General features: G+C 41.7%; 2 protein-coding genes across 2 annotated transcripts; both read left to right on the top strand.

Moving 5' to 3' along the window:
- Positions 1–166: 166 nt before the first annotated feature.
- Positions 167–14,827, top strand: srp72 (signal recognition particle 72). Its single transcript, XM_079505786.1, has 19 exons — positions 167–326; positions 2,152–2,272; positions 2,704–2,827; positions 3,533–3,676; positions 4,763–4,874; positions 4,989–5,020; positions 5,813–5,937; positions 6,051–6,108; positions 6,560–6,691; positions 7,089–7,217; positions 8,047–8,119; positions 9,110–9,174; positions 10,002–10,097; positions 10,961–11,064; positions 11,292–11,369; positions 11,694–11,831; positions 12,413–12,450; positions 13,105–13,264; positions 14,175–14,827. Exons 1-19 carry the CDS (start codon positions 227–229, stop codon positions 14,353–14,355), a joined length of 2,010 nt encoding a protein of 669 aa, XP_079361912.1. The 5' UTR covers positions 167–226; the 3' UTR covers positions 14,356–14,827.
- Positions 14,828–17,351: 2,524 nt separating this feature from the next.
- Positions 17,352–19,116, top strand: LOC306922912 (snRNA-activating protein complex subunit 1-like). Its single transcript, XM_079500823.1, has one exon. The coding sequence runs from the start codon at positions 17,362–17,364 to the stop codon at positions 18,616–18,618; it is 1,257 nt and encodes a 418-aa protein (XP_079356949.1). The 5' UTR covers positions 17,352–17,361; the 3' UTR covers positions 18,619–19,116.
- Positions 19,117–19,574: the final 458 nt, after the last annotated feature.

The raw sequence follows: 19,574 nt of genomic DNA, 5'->3' as shown, positions 1-19,574 counted from the left end.
TGCTGTCACCCTGGTGAATATAATTAAGTTGTAACAATTTCATAGTTTTAATGTTTTTATTTAACTTTAAAATAAGACGCGTTTTTAGATAGTGTTCATCCTTTAAAACATATTCATAAGAAAACTATTAATTTATTTTTAATTGAATTTTCCAACCCGGAAGGTGAAACATTGTGCTTCCGTTCGGCCACAGAAGAAGAAGAACAGACATCTTCACGCAGCAAACATGGCGAACGCAGGAGCCTCCGTGGCTTCCCTGTGGACCGAAGTGAACCGCTGTGGACAGAGTGGAGACTACACACGGGCCTTGAAGGCCATCACCAGAAGTAGGGTTTGATCTCTCCTAAATACTGTGTTATTGTCATTTTTCCCTCTGCACTGCAGATACCACCACATCGCCCCAAGATGTGGCTGCATCCAGCTGTTAGCATTAGCCGGGCCGTGCTAACTTAACTACTGTAGCAGCTGTAGTAGCGCCTCTTTGGCTTACTGGTCTTAAAAACGCCAAATCATGCTTTACATATTGTACAGGTCGTCGCCGGCATTTGCTGTAACATGATATCTTGGACAATCAAGCTATTGTATGTGTTGTGGTTTAAATAAAGAGACGCATTAGGCCCTGAAGTGTGTCCTTATTGACCACTGACCAGTGACGTGTCCCATGTCAGCTAGCTCTGTTAGAACCTTCTTTGGCTACATTGTCATCATAATAATTATTATATAGCTATAAACATTCAGTGTAGTCCTGATGATTATACATGCACGTTACGCTTCAGATAACACTTTACCAGGGGTTGGCTTGTGGTGGACATTTTTGTCAACATTCCATTTTTGCCACGGACATACAACATGAGTGGACAATAATATTACCAGAAACACATACATAGATAGCCCTGAATGACCATATAACAGGTCTGTAACTCTGAGAGTGTTCAAATGGTCCATTTGGTTCCATTTTAAGGGGTCTTTGTAAATAAGACTTTGCAAATAAAACATTTGAGTACTAGTTGGACTCTTTATGTGCCATAATAATTATTGTCATACATATTATAAAGAAAACCTGGAGACTTCAGTAAGTGGGTGTTATGATGAAAATAAGAACATTATTTATAATGGTGTGTAAAACAGAAAATAAAAAACTGCATGTTGGTGACCCCTGCACTTTACTGATTTACTTGACTGATTGGTTGAACACTCAGTCATACACGTTGACTTGGTCTAAAAGGATAACCCAAAAGAGGTCCTGTTGACTTTGATCATCAACATAACATTAAAAAATCCCACCTGTGTGAAGTGAGGGGCGCTCTCATCATCGTACTGTACATCATCATGATGTAAAATAGACACGGAAGTGAGGGGTGCTCTTATCAGCCAATGTTAATGTGTTTACACAGACCCACAAAGCTGGGCAGGGGGGGGGGGTCACATTTCTATTTTCGAAGGGATAAATTATATGTACCTCCGCCTTTGGCCTGTCGAAAGGTGGATTTAAGCTTGTGATCCACATTTTTAAAGCCAAATTCCAATACCCCGTCCCCAACTCTCAGCCACTCGCTCACTCACACTCGGTCACTTCAGCATGGTGGTGTTACGGTGAAATTGGTGACCTGCTGAAATATGTGACGATCGTGTAGACAATCACATAATGCCAATGTCCAAATGTAAATCTTTGCAGTTTGTTATTGCAGTAGTATTAGTAGAGTTCAACCTAGCGGTATTTAGGCCGCGTATTTAAAGACTTCCATGTAAGTTGTGTGAAGATAACAAGATGGTCACCTATTTTGGCAGGTCACCGATTTCATCATCATTTGCCATGCTGGAGTGAGTGAGTGGCCGAGATTTTGGGTATTGGAATTTAGCCTAAGGGATGGGGTCAGGGCATCCCACACTTGGGTGGCAGTGCTGTAGGAGATTGACTGAAGATTGATTGAAGTATTGTGGCTGTGGGTATCGCTCACTTTCTTGAGGTATTTAGGGCAAAGTCACATTGACTACCTTGAAAGTCGATTCCATTTTGAATAGCTTAACACCCTGTCTTCTACCATTGATGGATACACTGTCTGTAAATTGTGTGTTTGGCTGGATATAAAATTAAGTTCTATGCCAATGAATGACCTGTTATATTAAATATGTTTCATCGTTCTCTTTCAGTTTTGCATGAGGTCAAGGATGACGTGACAGCCCTGCACTGTAAAATCGTATGTCTCGTCCAAAATGGCAGCTTCAAAGAGGCACTGAATGTCATGAACAACCATTCAAAGGTCCTAACCAGGTATACTGTGTTTCATCTGTTAAATAATACAGTAATGTGCAAGGACTATGCATGTCTAAAATAACCTTGCGTTTTTTGTGTCCGTTTGACTCCCCCACTCAAGGAACAAAACGGACTATGTAGAGAGGCCTTAAAGAGTGTGTGTGTGTGTGTGTGTGTGTGTGTGTGTGTGTGTGTGTCGTGTATATATATATGCATAGTTTCATTATATAGATATTCCACTGTTACGTTCTTAGCTTACGTATGATTCATGATAACTACTTGTATGTATGTGATGTATTGCCGTGCTTTTTTGTTCTTGCTCTCAATGCAAATCGCTCTGGATTAAGCGTGTCTGCTAAAGGCCTAAATTGTTATTGTAAATTCAAATTGTAATGGTACTGATGTTTGTCAATTGCCTTTATTGCTGGTAACATAACTATCTGTTTCAGTGATGATGTTGTTTTCGAGAAGGCTTACTGTGAGTACCGGCTGAACAGAGTGGAAAGTGCCCTGAAGACCATTGAAAGTGCTTCTGAGCAGACAGACAAATTGAAGGAGCTCTATGGCCAAGTGGTGAGGCTCGTTTGAGACCTGATATCAGAAGCAGGCTTATGCCTTATGGCAGGGGTGGGCAACTTTGACGATGGAGAGGGGAACCCATATTTCCACACTCACTCCAGAGGGCCACATTGCATATTACTTAGCAAAAATAGCCGATCTAGTGAGCTTGTAGATCAGCTATTTTTTGCTATACGTATTTGAAATTAATGAATTGAAATCCTGAATAATTTTTTGCTATATTTGAATTGGAATCCAACATTGGACATAAAACAGACGATAACATTGCAATGCTAGTCATTAAGCTACATAGACTTAGTAATTAAAGCGGGTCATGTTTGAAATTGTAACCGCTGAAATCGATAATATATCAGTATTCTGATATTAACCTGTGGGCCGCATTAAGTGCTGGTGCCCATGTATGCCTTATGGCATAAGGCTTAGGCTACCTATGCCTCACCAGAGGAGAATTGGTACATTATTGGGGTTGAATGTACTGCCCAAGTGAATTGAGTCAATGAAAATAATATAAAACGTAATAGCCGAAGATTCTAAGAACAGTGCATAGCTTTTAATATGTTGCAAAGCATTGTTGAAATCAACAAACTTTGTTTTAATATTAATGAACCCCAATTGTGTTTAATTTCAATTATTTTGTCTGAGAATGAACCATCCCTGCTGACTGACTGGACCCGTCTCTCATTCTTTTCCTTGGCCTAGCTTTACAGACTGGAGCGCTATGATGAATGCAGGGCTGTGTACACGGACCTGATCCGTAACTCCCAGGATGAATATGAGGAGGAGAGGAAGACCAACCTGACTGCTGTGGTCGCTGCTATGAGTCAGTGGGAGGACGCCCCCCTGGTGAGTGCAAATGCATTTATTATGTGAACCATTGATCTCGCACTCCTTCTCTGTAGGGCTAGGAGACTATTGCTTTGCTGTGAGTTTTCAGGGTGTTTTGTACATCCACATTATCCACATAGATCCTGTGTGTGTGTGCGTGTGTGGTTGGGGGGGGGGGTGTTTTTATCATCTGCTCATTGGGATATATTTGCTTGTTTGTACCACAAATATTAGTCTCATGCCTAGTCTACAGCATTTTGCAGATCACCTGCCAGTGAGTGGCATATGAAGCATATTACTTAGGAATGGAAGTTCATTCATTTAACGGGAGTAGTTTACCCCGAAAATGACTTATTTTCTATCAGTTACACACTCCATGAAGCCTTGAATTCATAGAAATGATATTCTATTTTGTCTTCCTAAGCCAATAATATGATGACTGCTGGATGACTGCTATTGACTGGGCATCAAATTATTCGTTTAGGAATGCAACAAAAACAAAAAATTGACATGCGTTCAAGCCTTCATGGGGTGTGTAATTGAGAGAAAATGGGTAATTTTCTTGATTAACTACTCCTTTAATTTAAATAAACAATTGCATATCTACAGATATGCTGGTATTGCTCAATAGGGAGTGTTTACTTTCATCCACTTAAGCTATTTTGTACTTTAACAGATCTATAACCTGACACGTGAGGTTGAATATTGGCTATTTTAGAAAAATATCTAAGTCTTTATAAAACAATATTGACATGACCAGAATAAAGGTATTTTCAGAAGTGGGAGTGAGTGACGCAGGCATTGTCTCCTGGATCAGTGACAGGTCTGCTTAGGGGCGCGTGAAAAAAAAAACTTCGCCACAATACGCTTACATAATTGCCCCTCGACTTCTCCGCTTGTCCAAAATAAACGCACGCCACTCATTGAAAATGAATTACTTGGCGTGTCAGTTGCTCCCTGTCTGAAAATAACATGCCATGTCACACATCCTCCAGTGGTTGTAATTAAATTATTTTAAATGTATTTCCTGCATTCATGTTGTCGTGCTTTTCCAGTACACTGTTGGTCACTCTCTTCATTTCCCTCCATGCCTGTGGGCTGCAGGATGATCTTGGCCTTCCTGAGACAACATATGAGCTTTGCTACAATTCTTCCTGCACTCTTATTGGTCAAGGAAAGCTTACAGAGGCCTTCAATAAACTTCGACAAGCAGAAGGTCAGTCTCCTTTTATTGTAAGCTCACTGTCTATTTGCTTTTTCATCCAGACCTTGGATGAAACCACGGTCCATGTCTCTTTTATTAAAACCTGTGCTTTGTTTTGTTTTTCAGAGCTTTGTAGAGTTTCCCTGAGTGAAGATTCAGTAAGTTATTTTTGGAAATGTAACCTAAAGTTTATTTTTGTATTAGTTATTGGGTGCCAAAACTGTGATTTACTCTCCAGTACTAACACAGTAATGCCACTTTATAGCGTAGGTGTCTAGATTATTATTACAATCACATTGCTCATTGCACAGTTGTACAATTAGTAGATGCATTGCTTACAGTGTGTTAGCACAAGTGCTAATTTTGATGAGGGCAAGAAGAAGTCGCCAGGGTTCATCAACATGTCCGTACACGGACAAATTTGTTCGTGGCAAAGACTTGTTTTATAATGTTCTTTTGATCATAACACCCAAATACTGACTGTTAAGACTCCAGGTTTTCGTATTCATTCTTATTCAGAATATGTATGACAATTATTTACTATGGCACATTAGAGTCCAGTCCAGTATAGTGGTACTCAAATGTTTTATTTGCAAAGACCGCCTTAATTCTGAGAGTGTTCAAATGAAACCAAATGGACCCTTACGGGTCCATTTGGTTCCATTTGAACACTCTGAGTTACTGACCTGTTATGGTCATTCAGGGCTATCTATTTATGTGTTTCTGGTATTATTATTGTCCACTCATGTTGTATGTCCGTGGCAAAAATGGAATGTAGACAAATGTCCACCACAAGCCAACATGGCGATGACCCCCGAGTCTTGGCAATGATCTTGATGTTATGATCTTTTGAGTCTATTCCATGAATCACTCGTCCTTTCCTTTTATGTTTCAAAGGACAAATCTGCATGAGAGGTCATGGTGTTGTGTTGCGTGTCTCTCTGTTGCAGGATGTGACCGAGGAGGACATTGAGTCTGAGCTGGCTGTCATCCACTCGCAGATGGCCTACATCATGCAGTTACAAGGCCGGACAGAGGATGCGCTGCAGCTCTACAACCAGGTCATCAAGCTCAAGTGAGTCCAAACAAGTCATTTCCAATATGCATTTCTTGAGGATTTAGAGCTTTTTGGTGTTATTGGAAATTCCCCCCCAACAAAAATCTCTAAAAGGTTTGGTTTAATTGCAGGCCATCTGATGTGGGGCTGCTTGCTGTGACTGCCAACAACATCATTACAATAAACAAGGTTGGTAAATTCTAAATGTTTTTAACCCATTTAGGACTGAGGACGATTGTAAAAACGCCTTCTATAGCCTGACCTGTTGCTATATATTGTACATAGCAACAAGAACCCCAAAAGGGGTTCCTGTCCAGAAGGGTTAAAACACCAACATGTTTAGTTCAATAGATTAATGGGCACATAATACATGTTTTGAGGTGCAAAAGTAATGCAGTGGTGACTTTTAAATCATATCCTTTGTGTCATATCACCCATCATATCATTCAAACTAGGGTGGGATATATCTATCTATCTATAATTATGATGATATTATCGTCACAATAAAGTATTATTTGGTGAAAAATATTGTCATACGGTATTTGATTTTGTCTGTATCGCAGAGCCCTAATTCAAACACTGGTTTAAAGATAAAGGAGGGTTTTCATTGTATTTCTGAGAGTACTGTCTGCTCTTACAGGACCAAAACGTGTTTGACTCCAAGAAGAAGGTGAAGCTGACCAGCGCTGACGGCGTGGAGTACAAACTAGCCAAGAAGCAGCTGCAGGCCATAGACTTCAACAAAGCTCTCCTGGCCATGTACACCAACCAGGTACAGTTTGAGTCTGATTTATTATTAAGTACAAATGACCCCTTATGCTTAAAAATATTGTAAATAGTTTGACAACCTATCGCAGCAACCAAAGCAAAAGGAGTTAAGTACTGACATTTACTGAGGTGAATGGGTTGTATGTGTATATGGCATATTTATGTAAAAGAAAAACGATAAATTGTTATGGCACTATGGACAAATAATAATATGTATCATCTTCCGAATGGACAATTTCTTTCCATAATAAAATACACGTACACACACACACACATATGTGTCATCCACAGCCAATAAGTACAGGATGCCGTTTCCGTTCTCTTTTCTGTAAAGTAAATTAGAAAATGGAGAAAACGTTCTAAGATAAAGGGTTATTCCCCTGTTGGCTTCTCCTCAATAGGCTGAACAGTGCAGGAAGCTGTCATCCAGTCTCCAGAACCAGAATCCGGGTCACCCCCGGCCGGTACTGATCCAGGTCGCCCAACTTTGTAGGGAGAAACAGCACAGCAAGGCCATCGAACTACTGCAGGTACAACAATCTACTTTATTGTTCTATCAATTTTAGGAACGGTAATTTTAAAATAAGAATTGTATTACCATGTTTCTGTTCTGTTTTTATAGATTTTAATGTAATTTGTAAAGCACTTTGAGATTTAGCTTCTATATTAATTAATTGTATTACTAATCCCCTTTCTCGTTAGTCCCTCTTATAGTTGCAACATAACACGTGTTGTCTAGCTTTTGCCATCAGATCTTATATAGTTTCCTCAGAAAAGGGATAATTGCATCATTAAAAATGTATATTTCAGTGGAAGTTCTTCATTACAAATTTCTGAGATAGTTTATTTACAGTTGTGACGACACAGAGACAACTCCCTGACTATATCGCTGAGACAGTTTATTTAATTTTGGACCACAATGCTTATATGAAACTTCTATGACGGTGCTTTAATGAAGTGACATTATTCCGGTAGTCAACCCGGGTGCAGTACTTAGTTTAGACAGTTTTTGGTTAGACCAGTCATTAGTCCTACAACTACAACCTATCTCAAACCCTCACCCTAAACCTAACCTCCCACGGGGCAGCACACCTAAACCTAACCTTAACCCATGTCTAACCAATGACTAGTCTAAACTAAGTATGCTCAATCCTGCGGTCGCTCGTAGCCTATATTAAGGCGTCTTACTGGTGCATATCTATCTTATTTAGTTCTGGATTGTATCATTCCTCTGTTCAGGGCTCCGCTGAGCCATGACAATGGCAAAAACATGTAGACTGTTTGGTCTTTTTTATTTGATTCATGGAGAGACTATGATGTCCAAGAATCATAAAATAATGCTCTACTTTCTCTTTTAAGCAATTCTCAGATCAACATCCAGAAAGTGCAGCCGACATTAAACTAACAATGGCACAACTCTACTTGATTCAAGGTATCGGCAAATGTTCTCTACTTATTTTTATGGCATGACTTATTTACCAAGAATAAAAGTCTACCCTGTAAAGCCTAATAATGAAAAAAAGGGAATATAGGCGCTTGGGTGGCACAGTGGTAAATTAGCTGTCCACTACCACGGAGGTTGTGGGTTCAAATCCACTGTGGTGCATCCGGCTTTGTCAAATGTCTCTATAGTGTGTACCAAAATCTCCTGGAGGGGGCGTCAACATATGTGTCAAGTGGTAGCGGCCGCCATACTTGTTGGCTTGTCTGGTTTGTTTACATTGAGCGACTATCCAGTGTGCTTGTATACGTTCTTTTTTTAAACTGACCTCACAATGGTGCAGACTTGCTCAGTAAATAAGTGCCACAGCAGGTCACATTGAGGGAATGAGCCAGAAAACGGAATTAGATTTTCAGCTTTCCAGCATGGAGACAGCATCAAGGAACCCAGATTGACGAGTTTACAAAAAGACGTAGAATGGCTTGGATCGGCGCAGAGACCTAACGTTCAACAAAGTATCTAAGCACAGCCGTGTTTGTTCACAACATTTTCCTTGTAATGTATTTGGGCCCGACGTTCTTTCTATCCATCCTGGTGTTTGTTCACTATGTTATCGCCAAGAACGAGCTCAATATTTACAAAAACATACCACCGTCACTATTCTGAGTGATGTGGGCTAGAATTTAATGCCCACGAGAGGGCCGTCCCTAGCTTTTCAGACGCCGCCCTCCTCTTGGTGACGTACACATTTTCACACGCTATAGGAACACAATTAGTGTTCGGGGCGGTACGCCAGGTGGGGAGGGTGATAATGGGTATAACAGGGTGCATGTAATCCTACGGGTTGGGGTGGCACCTGTCAGCAGGGAGTATTCCAATTTCATATATGGGCCCGCTGACCTCATTATCACTATCAATCAATTATCCAAGGACTTGTGTTGAAAAAGCTCAAGAGTTAAAACGGTAATTTTCTTTCTACAGGTCATGTTACAAAAGCATGTGACACCTTGCGGTCAATTGAAGATTTCAAGCACAAACAAGGAATGGTATGTCCAAATTAAACACCACTGTGACTCAATACAATGTGTACAGTCTTCAATCAGAAAATATATATGTTTTTGGTCAGTGCTATACCTGTAGTAATGGTTAAAAGGGCAAATTCACATACACAATGGTTTGACGGAGTTCCCATGCGGCACTCCTCATTTGCATGAATTTGCATTCTGCGTAGGCTCAGGAATAAACATCCAGCCCATGGCCTTTGTGTGCGCAAGCCAATGTTGGTAAACACAAATGGCACTGGATAGAGTGTACTTGGAAATAAATACACTTAATTTAATGTAAGGAGCAGTGAATTTAATAATGAAGTAACAGAGAACCTAATCATTGTGTCTGTGTGAAGACATGGAGTGACATGAAGTAAAAAGGAGATTATTTTTTAATGTAAATCAGTTGCCACTGTAAGTGACTTGGCTCATTGAGATGGAGTGAATGGTAACGTTCCTGACTGTGTAGTATTATTGAGACATGCTTCATTTATAGTTTGTGATTATGCTGCATGTAAATGTTAGATTTGCGTATTATCAAGCCTGCTAGTTGTTTTGTGTGTTTTTCTTTTTACTTTTCGTATTGTTTTGTTGTAATGCATAGTTGAAACTAGGTTCCATAGGGTAGGCAGGATATAGCTGTGATGATAGCCCAGTTTTGGAAAAACAAGACAATTACTTGACCTATACCTTTTTTTTAATATGTAACTGTGATCAGAGGCAGACAAGATAATGGTGGGTTTTCTTCAGTGATATTGTTAATTTCCAATAGGGCATCCTCACGCTTCAAATGCTAATCCAGCTAATGAGTGTAAATGATTTCTTAGGTTTCAGCTCTGGTAACGATGTACTCCCATGAAGAAGACATTGACAGCGCTATTGATGTCTTCAGCCAAGCTATTCAGCATTACCAAGACACGCAGGTTTGTTTTTGTTTTTTGCTTATATACTGTATGTGTGTAACATAACATGTATGTACTAATGCTACTTTTAGGAAATGGCTGCACAATATATCGTTATCGGGGTATGAACAACATGCGCAATATCATTATCGCAAAAAGGCAACGGTATGGCGATATAGATATAGTCTATATCGTCCACTTCTAAAGCCAGCAACATCCCTCTGTGCCTGTGCCCCTCGGAAAATAAACCACCACTCCGTTTCTCTCTCTTTCATGCTCCTGTTGGTGTGTGTGTGTATTTTAAGTGTTGCAACACTTAAATAAAATATAAATTTCTAACGGTAATATCATATCGATATCGCAATATGTGGCATAAATACCAAGATATGACAATGTGTCCATATCGTACAGCCATACTTTTGGAGGTGTTTCTTGAATCTGTGGGACACTGTCTGTACGTCCTTGAAAGGTCATGTTTGTTTTTAGTAGCCTACTGCTATTTTGAGATGAGCTTATCAAGTAATCTCAGATTCATTCATAAAATGCGTTCAGTTTATAACTCTATGCAACTCTATTTTCATTTGGACAATGTACTTGAGAATATGTTATCTTGTTCTTTTTGGTCTTGTGGTGTTGTTATTTACTGTACTAGATGAATATTCAGACAGACAGCATTGTGGCCTGAGAATCAAGTTTCAAGTAGTCTCCACTCTCATATCGGGATAGGAAAGTGTTGCTCCCATTGTGGAATTTATTCAGTGTTAACGTTTGGATCCGTGAGGCTTTTCTTCTGACCTTACAGGCAAACTATTGAGTAAAGTCTGAGTGAGTATATATCTACATGAGGGATATTAATTTGTATTTTAATCCTTACTCAAAACCAGCCTGGATCCACCCCACACCTCGCCCTTGTACGGGAAGCTGCCAATTTCAAGTTGAAGCACGGACGTAAAAAAGAGGCTATCAGTGATTTGGAGCAGCTTTGGAAGTGAGTACAGCTCCAAAAAGCTTGAGCTAAATGACATTCTGTTTTTAGTTTGGTCTTGGCAATGTCCAAGCACACCTGAAGCTGTTAAAAAAAAAAAAGGTCATGGGCATGTGTTCATAAAACACCATGAAAATATGTGAGCTTGTAAATCTGCTATTTTGAAAATATGATTTAGGTTTTGGCGGTCGTCAGATGAATTTTAACTAATCGTCTTCTCCCAACTAAAGACAGAACACCAACGACATCCACACATTGGCACAGCTCATCTCGGCCTATTCCTTGGTGGACACGGACAAAGCCAAATCGTATCCTTTCACCTGATTGACATGTCTGATGCAGCAAACTAAAGATGTTACTATTTTCAAGACACTGAATTGCACACAAATGATTTACAATGCTTACATTATTGGAGTAGGTTATTTGCACAGTTAATTTCCATGTTTTCCATCATGGTATTGGTGGGGCATTTTTTGAGCGCTATATTCTTGCAATTTTGGAAAAGTGCCATGTCTCCTTTTTTAATTTGTATTCTTACTATAGGTCAGTATTATGTGTTAGGATTATTGTTGGTACTATCATTGTTACTTGAGGTCATATGCATTATTACCATCTTAACCTTCGTTCTCCAGCTTGAGTAAGCACCTCCCATCCCCAGACACCATGGCCTTCAACGTGGATGTAGACGCGCTAGAGAACTCACACGGTGCAACCTATGTCAGGAAGAAGGCTGCTAAAGTTACAGGAGAAAACCTGCCCAAAGAGCAAGGGTGAGCCACAAATTCCAAATAAAACCTGTATTGTTGGTCACTTCAAATACCAGAAGGCAGTGCAATTCATTTATCACATCAAGGAAATGTATGTGCATCTCTGAAAGAAAGTGAATACGTAACATTACAATAAGGTCGCGAATACAAGCGGCCGAAATGAGTTTTCTTTGACCGGTGGCTGGCATCTCCCTTAGAGATAGGGTGAGAAGTTCAGTCACACGAGAGACTCGGAGTAGAACCGCTGCTCCTTCGCCTGGAAAGGAGCCCTCTTAGGTGGTTCGGGCATCTGGTTAGGATGCCTCTCGGCCACTGGGAGGAGACCCCGGGGCAGACCACGGCGCAGTTGGAGGGAACGCATCGACTCACTGGCCTTGGAACGTCTCGGAATCCCCCAGGAGGAAGTCACTAATGTTGCTCTGAAGAGGGAAGTCTGGAGCACTCTGGTGGAGCTGTTGCCCCCGCGACCGGACTACGGATAAGCGGTTGAAGATGGATGGAAATTCACTGACTTAGACGATACCTTTTTTTTTATGATGAATTTGACATATCCGATACCTAACCAGACTTTGCTCTCTTCACAGCCAAGGTGATATCAAGAAGAAGAAGAAGAAAAAGAAAGGTTTGATATATTTGATATTGCTTGATTGAATACTTTAAAAGTTTGCAGGAGGCACACATACTAGATGTCTAAACCACCTAAACTGGCTTCTTTCTACATAAAGGTATAGCTAATGCTATACAGCTCCTGCTGTTTTGATTTCTAATAGCTGATCTCCCACTCTATCCTAACCTGACTCCGCCAGATTGCAGCAGTATTGAGTTCACAAGTTCCCTCCTCCTGCCTGGATCTGGGCTCTCAAGCAGAAACGATAAACTAGAAGCAGCGGGACAAAAATGATTATCTCCATAATAATTTCAAGTTGTAGTCCTGTTAGGTTGTGTTTAAATTTGTATCGGTATCGCGTTGATCCTGCCTCTAGCGGCCGCATATCTCTCCGGTCAGAAATGGCTCAGAGTACATTGTCTGCCCGAGAGTGACCAGCTGGGAGCAGGAGGAGGAACTCACTGCTGCCTCCAGCTGGTGGAGTCAGGTTAACTCTGTCCTCCCTCACTCAAGAACAAAACAAGATTCTTGATCTCTTTCACTTGGGGTGGACAATCCACCGGTTTTCTGTCTGTCAATGTATATTGTGCTGACATGTCAACCAGTCACCAAATTCAGGTTAAGGACATACCTGACAATTATTCTAACATTTTCTGTTGTTGCTTTTAGGCAAGTTACCCAAGAACTTTGACCCTACATCAACCCCTGACCCAGAGAGATGGATGCCCATGAGGGAGCGCTCTTACTACAGGGGCAAGAAGAAGGGTAAGAAGAACCAGCAGGTGGGAAAAGGCACACAGGGAGCATCAGCAGCAGCATGCGCCGAACTGTAAGTAAACTCAATACGATGACAAACTTGGTATTCAGCAAATAAAAGCAAACCCTTAAAATTAAAAGGATATAAAGTAGAAGATAATATACGTACAACATATGAAAGACTAAAGCTAAATCTCAAAATACAAAATAAAGAAGACTTTTTCTTTTCCATTTCCCCAGTCATATTGTACACCTTTTCAACAATAACAACAAATCACTTAAATCAGCTATTGTTGGCAATCACATATAGTAATGTGCACATTCATGTGCATAACAGCTATTTGCTCATTTTCTTCTGTAAGCAAGCATCTGTCCTTGAAACAATGTTTCCAAATTGTTATTCCTTTGAATATTCCCTGAGCATTCATTGTTTAGAGGAAATGCATTGATAATCAGTCAGTGACTGAGATTTTCCCCAGGCTCTGTTACCGAAGGCTTCAAGTAATTATTTTATTTAATTCCCCCCCAATGGATGTGTAATGTTTTCGAATGTGTGTGGGGCACCATAAATGGCTGTTTTTGCTGCATGGCAGTGAAGCAACTAAGTACAAATCAGGCATAAAGTTCTTTTTTGAGGGGCGCTAGCTCCTCCTATGGTCAGCTTTGTCTGTTTGTGTGAACACAAACACGATGATTTGGTTGGCTGCTGAGAAAAATATATATTGAAGATAAAAAGTGAAAGTGATTGCCTGGAATTACATTTGTGATGATTCCATTGGCTGAGCACGGAATGTGATGTATGATCAGATAAGAGCGTCCCTCACTTCACACAAGTGATTTTTTTTTAAAGTTATTTTGTTATCAATTGTTTTTATTCATCACAAACAATACAATTGTGAAGTATACCTGTAGATGCAGGCATAAAGTTGTAATTTCCAGAATCAGGGCAGCCTTCAATGAAACACCACTTTGTTTTATTCAAGGGACGCCAGTAAGACGGCTAGCAGCCCCCCCACTTCCCCAAGACCAGGCTCTGCATCTGGCTCTGCTGCAAGCAGCGCTGGGGTCCCTCCTCGCCAGCAGAAACCTGGCGCCACCTCAGGCGCCACTCGCAAGAAGGTCCCCCAAAAGAAGAAGAAAGGAGGGGGGAAAGGAGGCTGGTAGTCTGTGGGGATTGAGCAGCACACGCAAGACAGACGAGAATCTTATTTTTCATGACAAATCGCAAGCGTTGTGGTTTATGCATCCATTTTCTGAAGTTATTATTTTTTTTGTTATGTACAAACAAAGTCTTAGTTATTGTATGCATTTCAGGGGCTGTAAAAACAACTACTCGTATCAAATAAATAGGAGTTGTGTTGATGGTAATTGCCAGAGACCTCATTATTTGTTTATTGCAAAGAACTGCCCTTTTTTGTTGAGGTGCATATGTCATACATGTGTTAAAGATAATTTCACCAAAACTTCCATACCCTTACATCTTATATTGTTGGCCAGAAAAGGTGATGGATGTTCAGAGAATTATTATTTTTAAATCCATGGCATGTTGTTTTTGGGATCGTTTATGATCAGAAGATATTTTGGCTGAATATGTGACCCCATTTGTTGTATCTTAATAAAATGTTCCTTAACAATAGTCATGGGTAGCCTTTCCATCTTTTTCAAATTACTTTATTTTTATCGGTCTACTTTCCCAAGTTAAAATGTGGAGCTATGTGGTGTTAGGCTGAACTATACAAGTACCCTAACTCTTGTAAGTACCCTAAAAGTTTGGGAACCAGTGGTTCCCAAACTTTCATGTCAAGGACCCATAAATTGATACTAATAATTAGCCCGTGGACCCCCATTTGAAAAGAGATGCCAGGGACCCCCTATAAGAAGATTTTTACAGCTCTAGCGGTGACTTTCAACCCATTTAATTTCAAGGACCTCCAGTTTGACATGAATTAGTCGAAGGACCCCCATTTAATGGAATTTCTATCTCTGGGACCCCCAATTTATATTGTAAAAGCAATGTTGATTTAACTCTGTGTACAAACTAATTTAGCTGTGGACCCCCTGGAACTCCCTCAAGGACCCCTGGGGGTGCCCCGGACCCCACTTTGGGAACCACTGTCCTAGATAGCGCTACAATTAATTTTTTTAGTGATAGATTGAAGCATGATTGATCTGAGACTATTTTTTTTTTTTAAACTTCCACAGCCAGACCAGTTGGTCCGAGAGGATGTAGACCAGTGGTGGACAGTAACAAAATACATTAAAGTACTGTGTTTTTGGAGTATCTATACTTTTACACCACTGCTAATGTCAAATATTGTACTTTTAACTTCACTACTTTTCTAGTTCATTTCTAAAAGTCCATTAGGATTTAACTGTCCACTAAAGCTGTTTTTCAAATTGAAAACAAGCGATATGATAGTGTTGTGAACTTGTAGGTCAGCTATTTTCACTATTTAACATTCATCTTTCGTGTCAAATCTTTCCATTTTGGGGGAAATCTCAATTCCAATACAGAAATGGAAAAGAAAATCTTTAAAAAGCATGTGCATTTGAATAAAGTACAAATTGGACATCAGCTTTCCCTTGTAGTTGAATAATATTTTAACTCGCACGGGTACGTTGTTTGTCCACCACTGGTCTTCTAGACTAGACAACCTGTCTCCTCGCCCCTGTGATACGGAGGCTTTTCACCTGACGGGAGTTTCACAAAGGGCTCATGCAGAACAGGCACCCTGACCAACCAGCAGGGGTCACCACGAGTGCAGTTGACAAGGACATGATCACTCCCGGGCCGGCTTGGGAGCGTATGGTATGGGGGCAAAGCCAGATGCACCGTGCACCGCTTTGGGAGTCAAACCTTTCATTTTCAAAACTGTTACTTTGTGGACGATCCATTAAGCATTACACTTATTTGAATCAAAAACAAGCATTACACTTATTACATTTTGCAGTGAAAATAGCAGATCTACAAGCACTTTACTTTTTTTCATTAAGAAAAATGCAGAAATAGTATCGTAGACTCTCAGATGTAGGCCTATTTTATCGATTTACATTTTCATAATGGAAATAAAGCTAGGTAATGGGTCGCAGTCGCACACAGGCTTTGATTGAAATATTTATTAACAGTTTGCAGAATTACAGTACATTTCAAGCACAAACTCAATACAAAGGCTGTTAACTGTGTGGACGGCCCAATTAAGCATTACACTTGTTTACAAGAGGGTCCACCATGTTCAATTCATCAAAACATTTAGAGACGTACAAATGGACACAAAGCAGGAATTCATCATAATGGAGGTAAAAAGGGAAAAGAAACATACAGTGAGGGGAAAAGGGGTGGGGGGGGATTCAGATTTTACAGGGGCCAGTTTCGAATTGCAGCCGTCCGTAGGTGCCCTTTGAGAGCGGTTTTGAAGGAGTCAAGGGATTCGCATGTCTTAATGACTGTTGGTAGGGCGTTCCACATTTTGGTGGCATAGGAGCGAAAATAATTTAGGTACATAGTATCTTGGTGGTGTATCGAATCTTGTGGACCAGACCCATTGCAAGATGCTGTACTCTGTCGTCGACCCTAAGCCATTCCAGCCTGTCAAAGTGGGCAGGGGTGAGGTGGGTTCGGGGGGTGAGGCCAAGTAGGAGCCTGACCAGTTTGTTTTGGGAAGTCTGGAGCCTTGTTTTAAGGGCCTTTGAGGTGCTGTGGTACAGGAGGTGTAAGCATAGTCAAAGAAACCTTGTACGAGGGCTCCTGTTAATGTCTTTAAGGTGTTTTTGTTGACCAGTGAGGAGATCCTGTAAAGGAATCTTGTTCTTTGGTTGACTTTTTTGATTACGTTGGTGGCCATTTTATCACCGGAAAGATTAGCCTCCAGGATGGAACCTAGGTAGGTCATTTCATCTTTACGTGTGATAACATTGTCACCCACTGTCACCCACTGCATTTTAGTTTTCATTTTTGCATGATGGATCGAAGACAAACGTTTCGGCCATCTAGCCTTCATCAGTGTGACCTTATTTCCATTATGATTTGAACGGGTAACGCACCATCCATAAGTCAGAGCGCGGTGGTCACAAGAAAAGTTAGACATTTTCATAATGTCATCGATAACGAAGTGTTTTAGGGCCCTTTCTAAAGACGTCATATATAGGCGGCGGGTCAGAGGTCACAATCAGATGCTCCTCTCGTCTGGTTTGAAGAAGGCGCTAACTTCCGCTAAGGGCTTATTTCACCCAACAACAGCTCTCTGCTCTTGGTTTGGTAAACAAGGTGAAATCATGGTGCCTCCACCGGCCATCTACACGGACTTCTTCTGGCAGCCTCTGACGGAGGACGTGGAGGAGCTGCTGGGTCGTTTCCAGCAGGCTGAGTCGGTGCGCTACGAGGTGTTCTCCGCCATCTGGAGGGACATGGGCTTCTCGGGCGTGTTCGTGGGAATCCACGCCATGAACGAACTGAAGCGGTTCTGCCGCGTGGCGCTGGCCACCGCCGTCAAGTACTTCCTCCCTCCGTACAGCTACCAGATCCGCGTGGGCGGCCTGTACCTGATGCACGCCTTCTACCACACGCAGCTGGCCGTGCCGCCCGTGAAGATCAGGCTGGCGCTGAAGGACTGGCACCACGTCCAGAGCTTCCTCCGGGACTCCGTGGACGCCGCGCACTACGACGTCGCGTACGTCCTGCAGAAGCTCCACGCCGTCAACGCCGTCCACTACGCGGTCATGCCGCACTTCCTCAGCTTCCGACGCTTTCTGAGAGAGAAGAGGGAACCGATGTGCGCCGAGTTCATGTGCAGGACCGCCAGGGTCCAGGAGCTCGTCTCCAGGGAGATGCTCGAGGAGGTCGCCAACGTGCAGGGCCACTACGAGAAGATGAAGAAGGCGGGCCTCGTCGTGAAGGAGAACGGCATGCACCTCGCCATGGCCCGGGGCGACCTGCCTGCTCGACTACACGGCTGCGTCGAGGAGTTTAGCTCCTGGCAAACGGAGACGTTCTCCAGGGACTCCCGGGATCAGCGTGATGTCGCGGCGTCCGACACCGGCGGTAACAAGACCGATGCGGAGGAGAGCAGTGCGAGGGCCCAGCGTGTGGCCTCCATCAAGACGAAGGGCTACCGCACCTACCGAGATGTGACCACCTCCCAGCGCGTCTACGACTGGAAACGTCGACGCCAGCAGGCGGCGAGTCTGGCTCTGGGGACTGTGGACGAGGTGGATGACGACGACGATGCGACCACATCTGCGCCGAAGAGGCAGCCGAGGAGGCCGAGGCCCCCTTCACTCCGAGCACGAACCTTTGAGAAACTGGGCAAGCAAAAGAAGGATAGCAACCTGTATCATTGGATGCTGAGTGCCCCGGTGATGGCCAAGGCTGAACTCAACCGCAAGATTAAGAGCTACCACGTTTCAAGTGCTGATGATGAGGAAGGTTAAGAAAAAGACATGACCGACCGTTTGCAGAAATCAAAGTGTCTGTTTTGACCACACATCTTGTTTTGTTAGATCCTATATATGTCTTAATTCTAGCCTCCACAAAGTGTTGTTTAAAACAAGTAGGGCTAATTTGATTGACCATTATGTTCCAGACTAGCTATGTTGATAATTTCCATAAACTAAGTCTAGTTATGCTTTATTATTTTTTATTTAGTTTAGTTTTGCCAATCCTTGATAGCAAAATGTTCCTCAGAAACACTAGGGCCTAGGCTACATATTTGTCACAGCCACTGGTCAAGTTGAAGTGACACATTTGTGTTACATATGTTATGGTGTTCTTTGTTTATACCAGGTAGGCTAAAATGATTTCATTTGTGTGGAACATTGCCAAATTAATTTATTTTTGGATCATCCAACGTTTTCATTCATATCTGTTGTCCAATTAGCACCCTTAAAATGTGCCTCATAATTTGTTATTAAACATAGTATGTTAATTAATTCTGTCTTGCATGCTTGGTGATGTCAGACCTTAAGTCAGATTCAGAAATTTCAGTTTTATGTTGAAATCCATCAAATGGTCTCACCAACCCCTGCCTTACAAGAACAACCAACCCCTTCATTTCCATCCGTATTTCCCATGCCTAAATCATCATTTAGGTAAATGTGTTCAATGTTTTCAAATTTGGTTGTCCACGTAAAACATGGGCTTCTGTATCCCAGCATACATAATTGTGGCCCATCTTGATTGAGCAGAACATACAAACAGACCCCTTTGATGTAGTTAAGGTTGTTCACATTAAAGCTGCCCACAGAACCGAGAGATGAGCGGAGAGGACTCGCTGCTACAGCAGATAGATCCTGGCTGAGGTGTCCCTGGAGCCTAGCTCAGTAGGACATGGAGTACGTGTACGTGTCTCATATTGTGCACACAGCCTCTTCGGTATGAAGAAGAGTAT

The sequence above is a fragment of the Electrona antarctica genome (genome assembly GCF_951216825.1).
Source record: "Electrona antarctica genome assembly, chromosome: 1".
Classification (NCBI taxonomy): domain Eukaryota; kingdom Metazoa; phylum Chordata; class Actinopteri; order Myctophiformes; family Myctophidae; genus Electrona; species Electrona antarctica.
The sequence above is the reverse complement of the archived record's forward strand: the minus strand, read 5'-3'. Positions and strand labels throughout refer to the sequence as shown.

What these genes read in the sequence shown, in the direction of transcription:
- srp72 (XM_079505786.1), top strand. Translation starts at nt 227, where the DNA reads ATGGCGAACGCAGGAGCCTCCGTGGCTTCCCTGTGGACCGAAGTGAAC. An exon ending in CTTGAAGGCCATCACCAGAA is followed by an intron (nt 327 to 2,151) that starts GTAGGGTTTGAT and finishes GTTCTCTTTCAG; the next exon opens with TTTTGCATGAGGTCAAGGAT. An exon ending in TAAACTTCGACAAGCAGAAG is followed by an intron (nt 4,875 to 4,988) that starts GTCAGTCTCCTT and finishes TTTGTTTTTCAG; the next exon opens with AGCTTTGTAGAGTTTCCCTG.
- LOC306922912 (XM_079500823.1), top strand. Translation starts at nt 17,362, where the DNA reads ATGCTCCTCTCGTCTGGTTTGAAGAAGGCGCTAACTTCCGCTAAGGGC.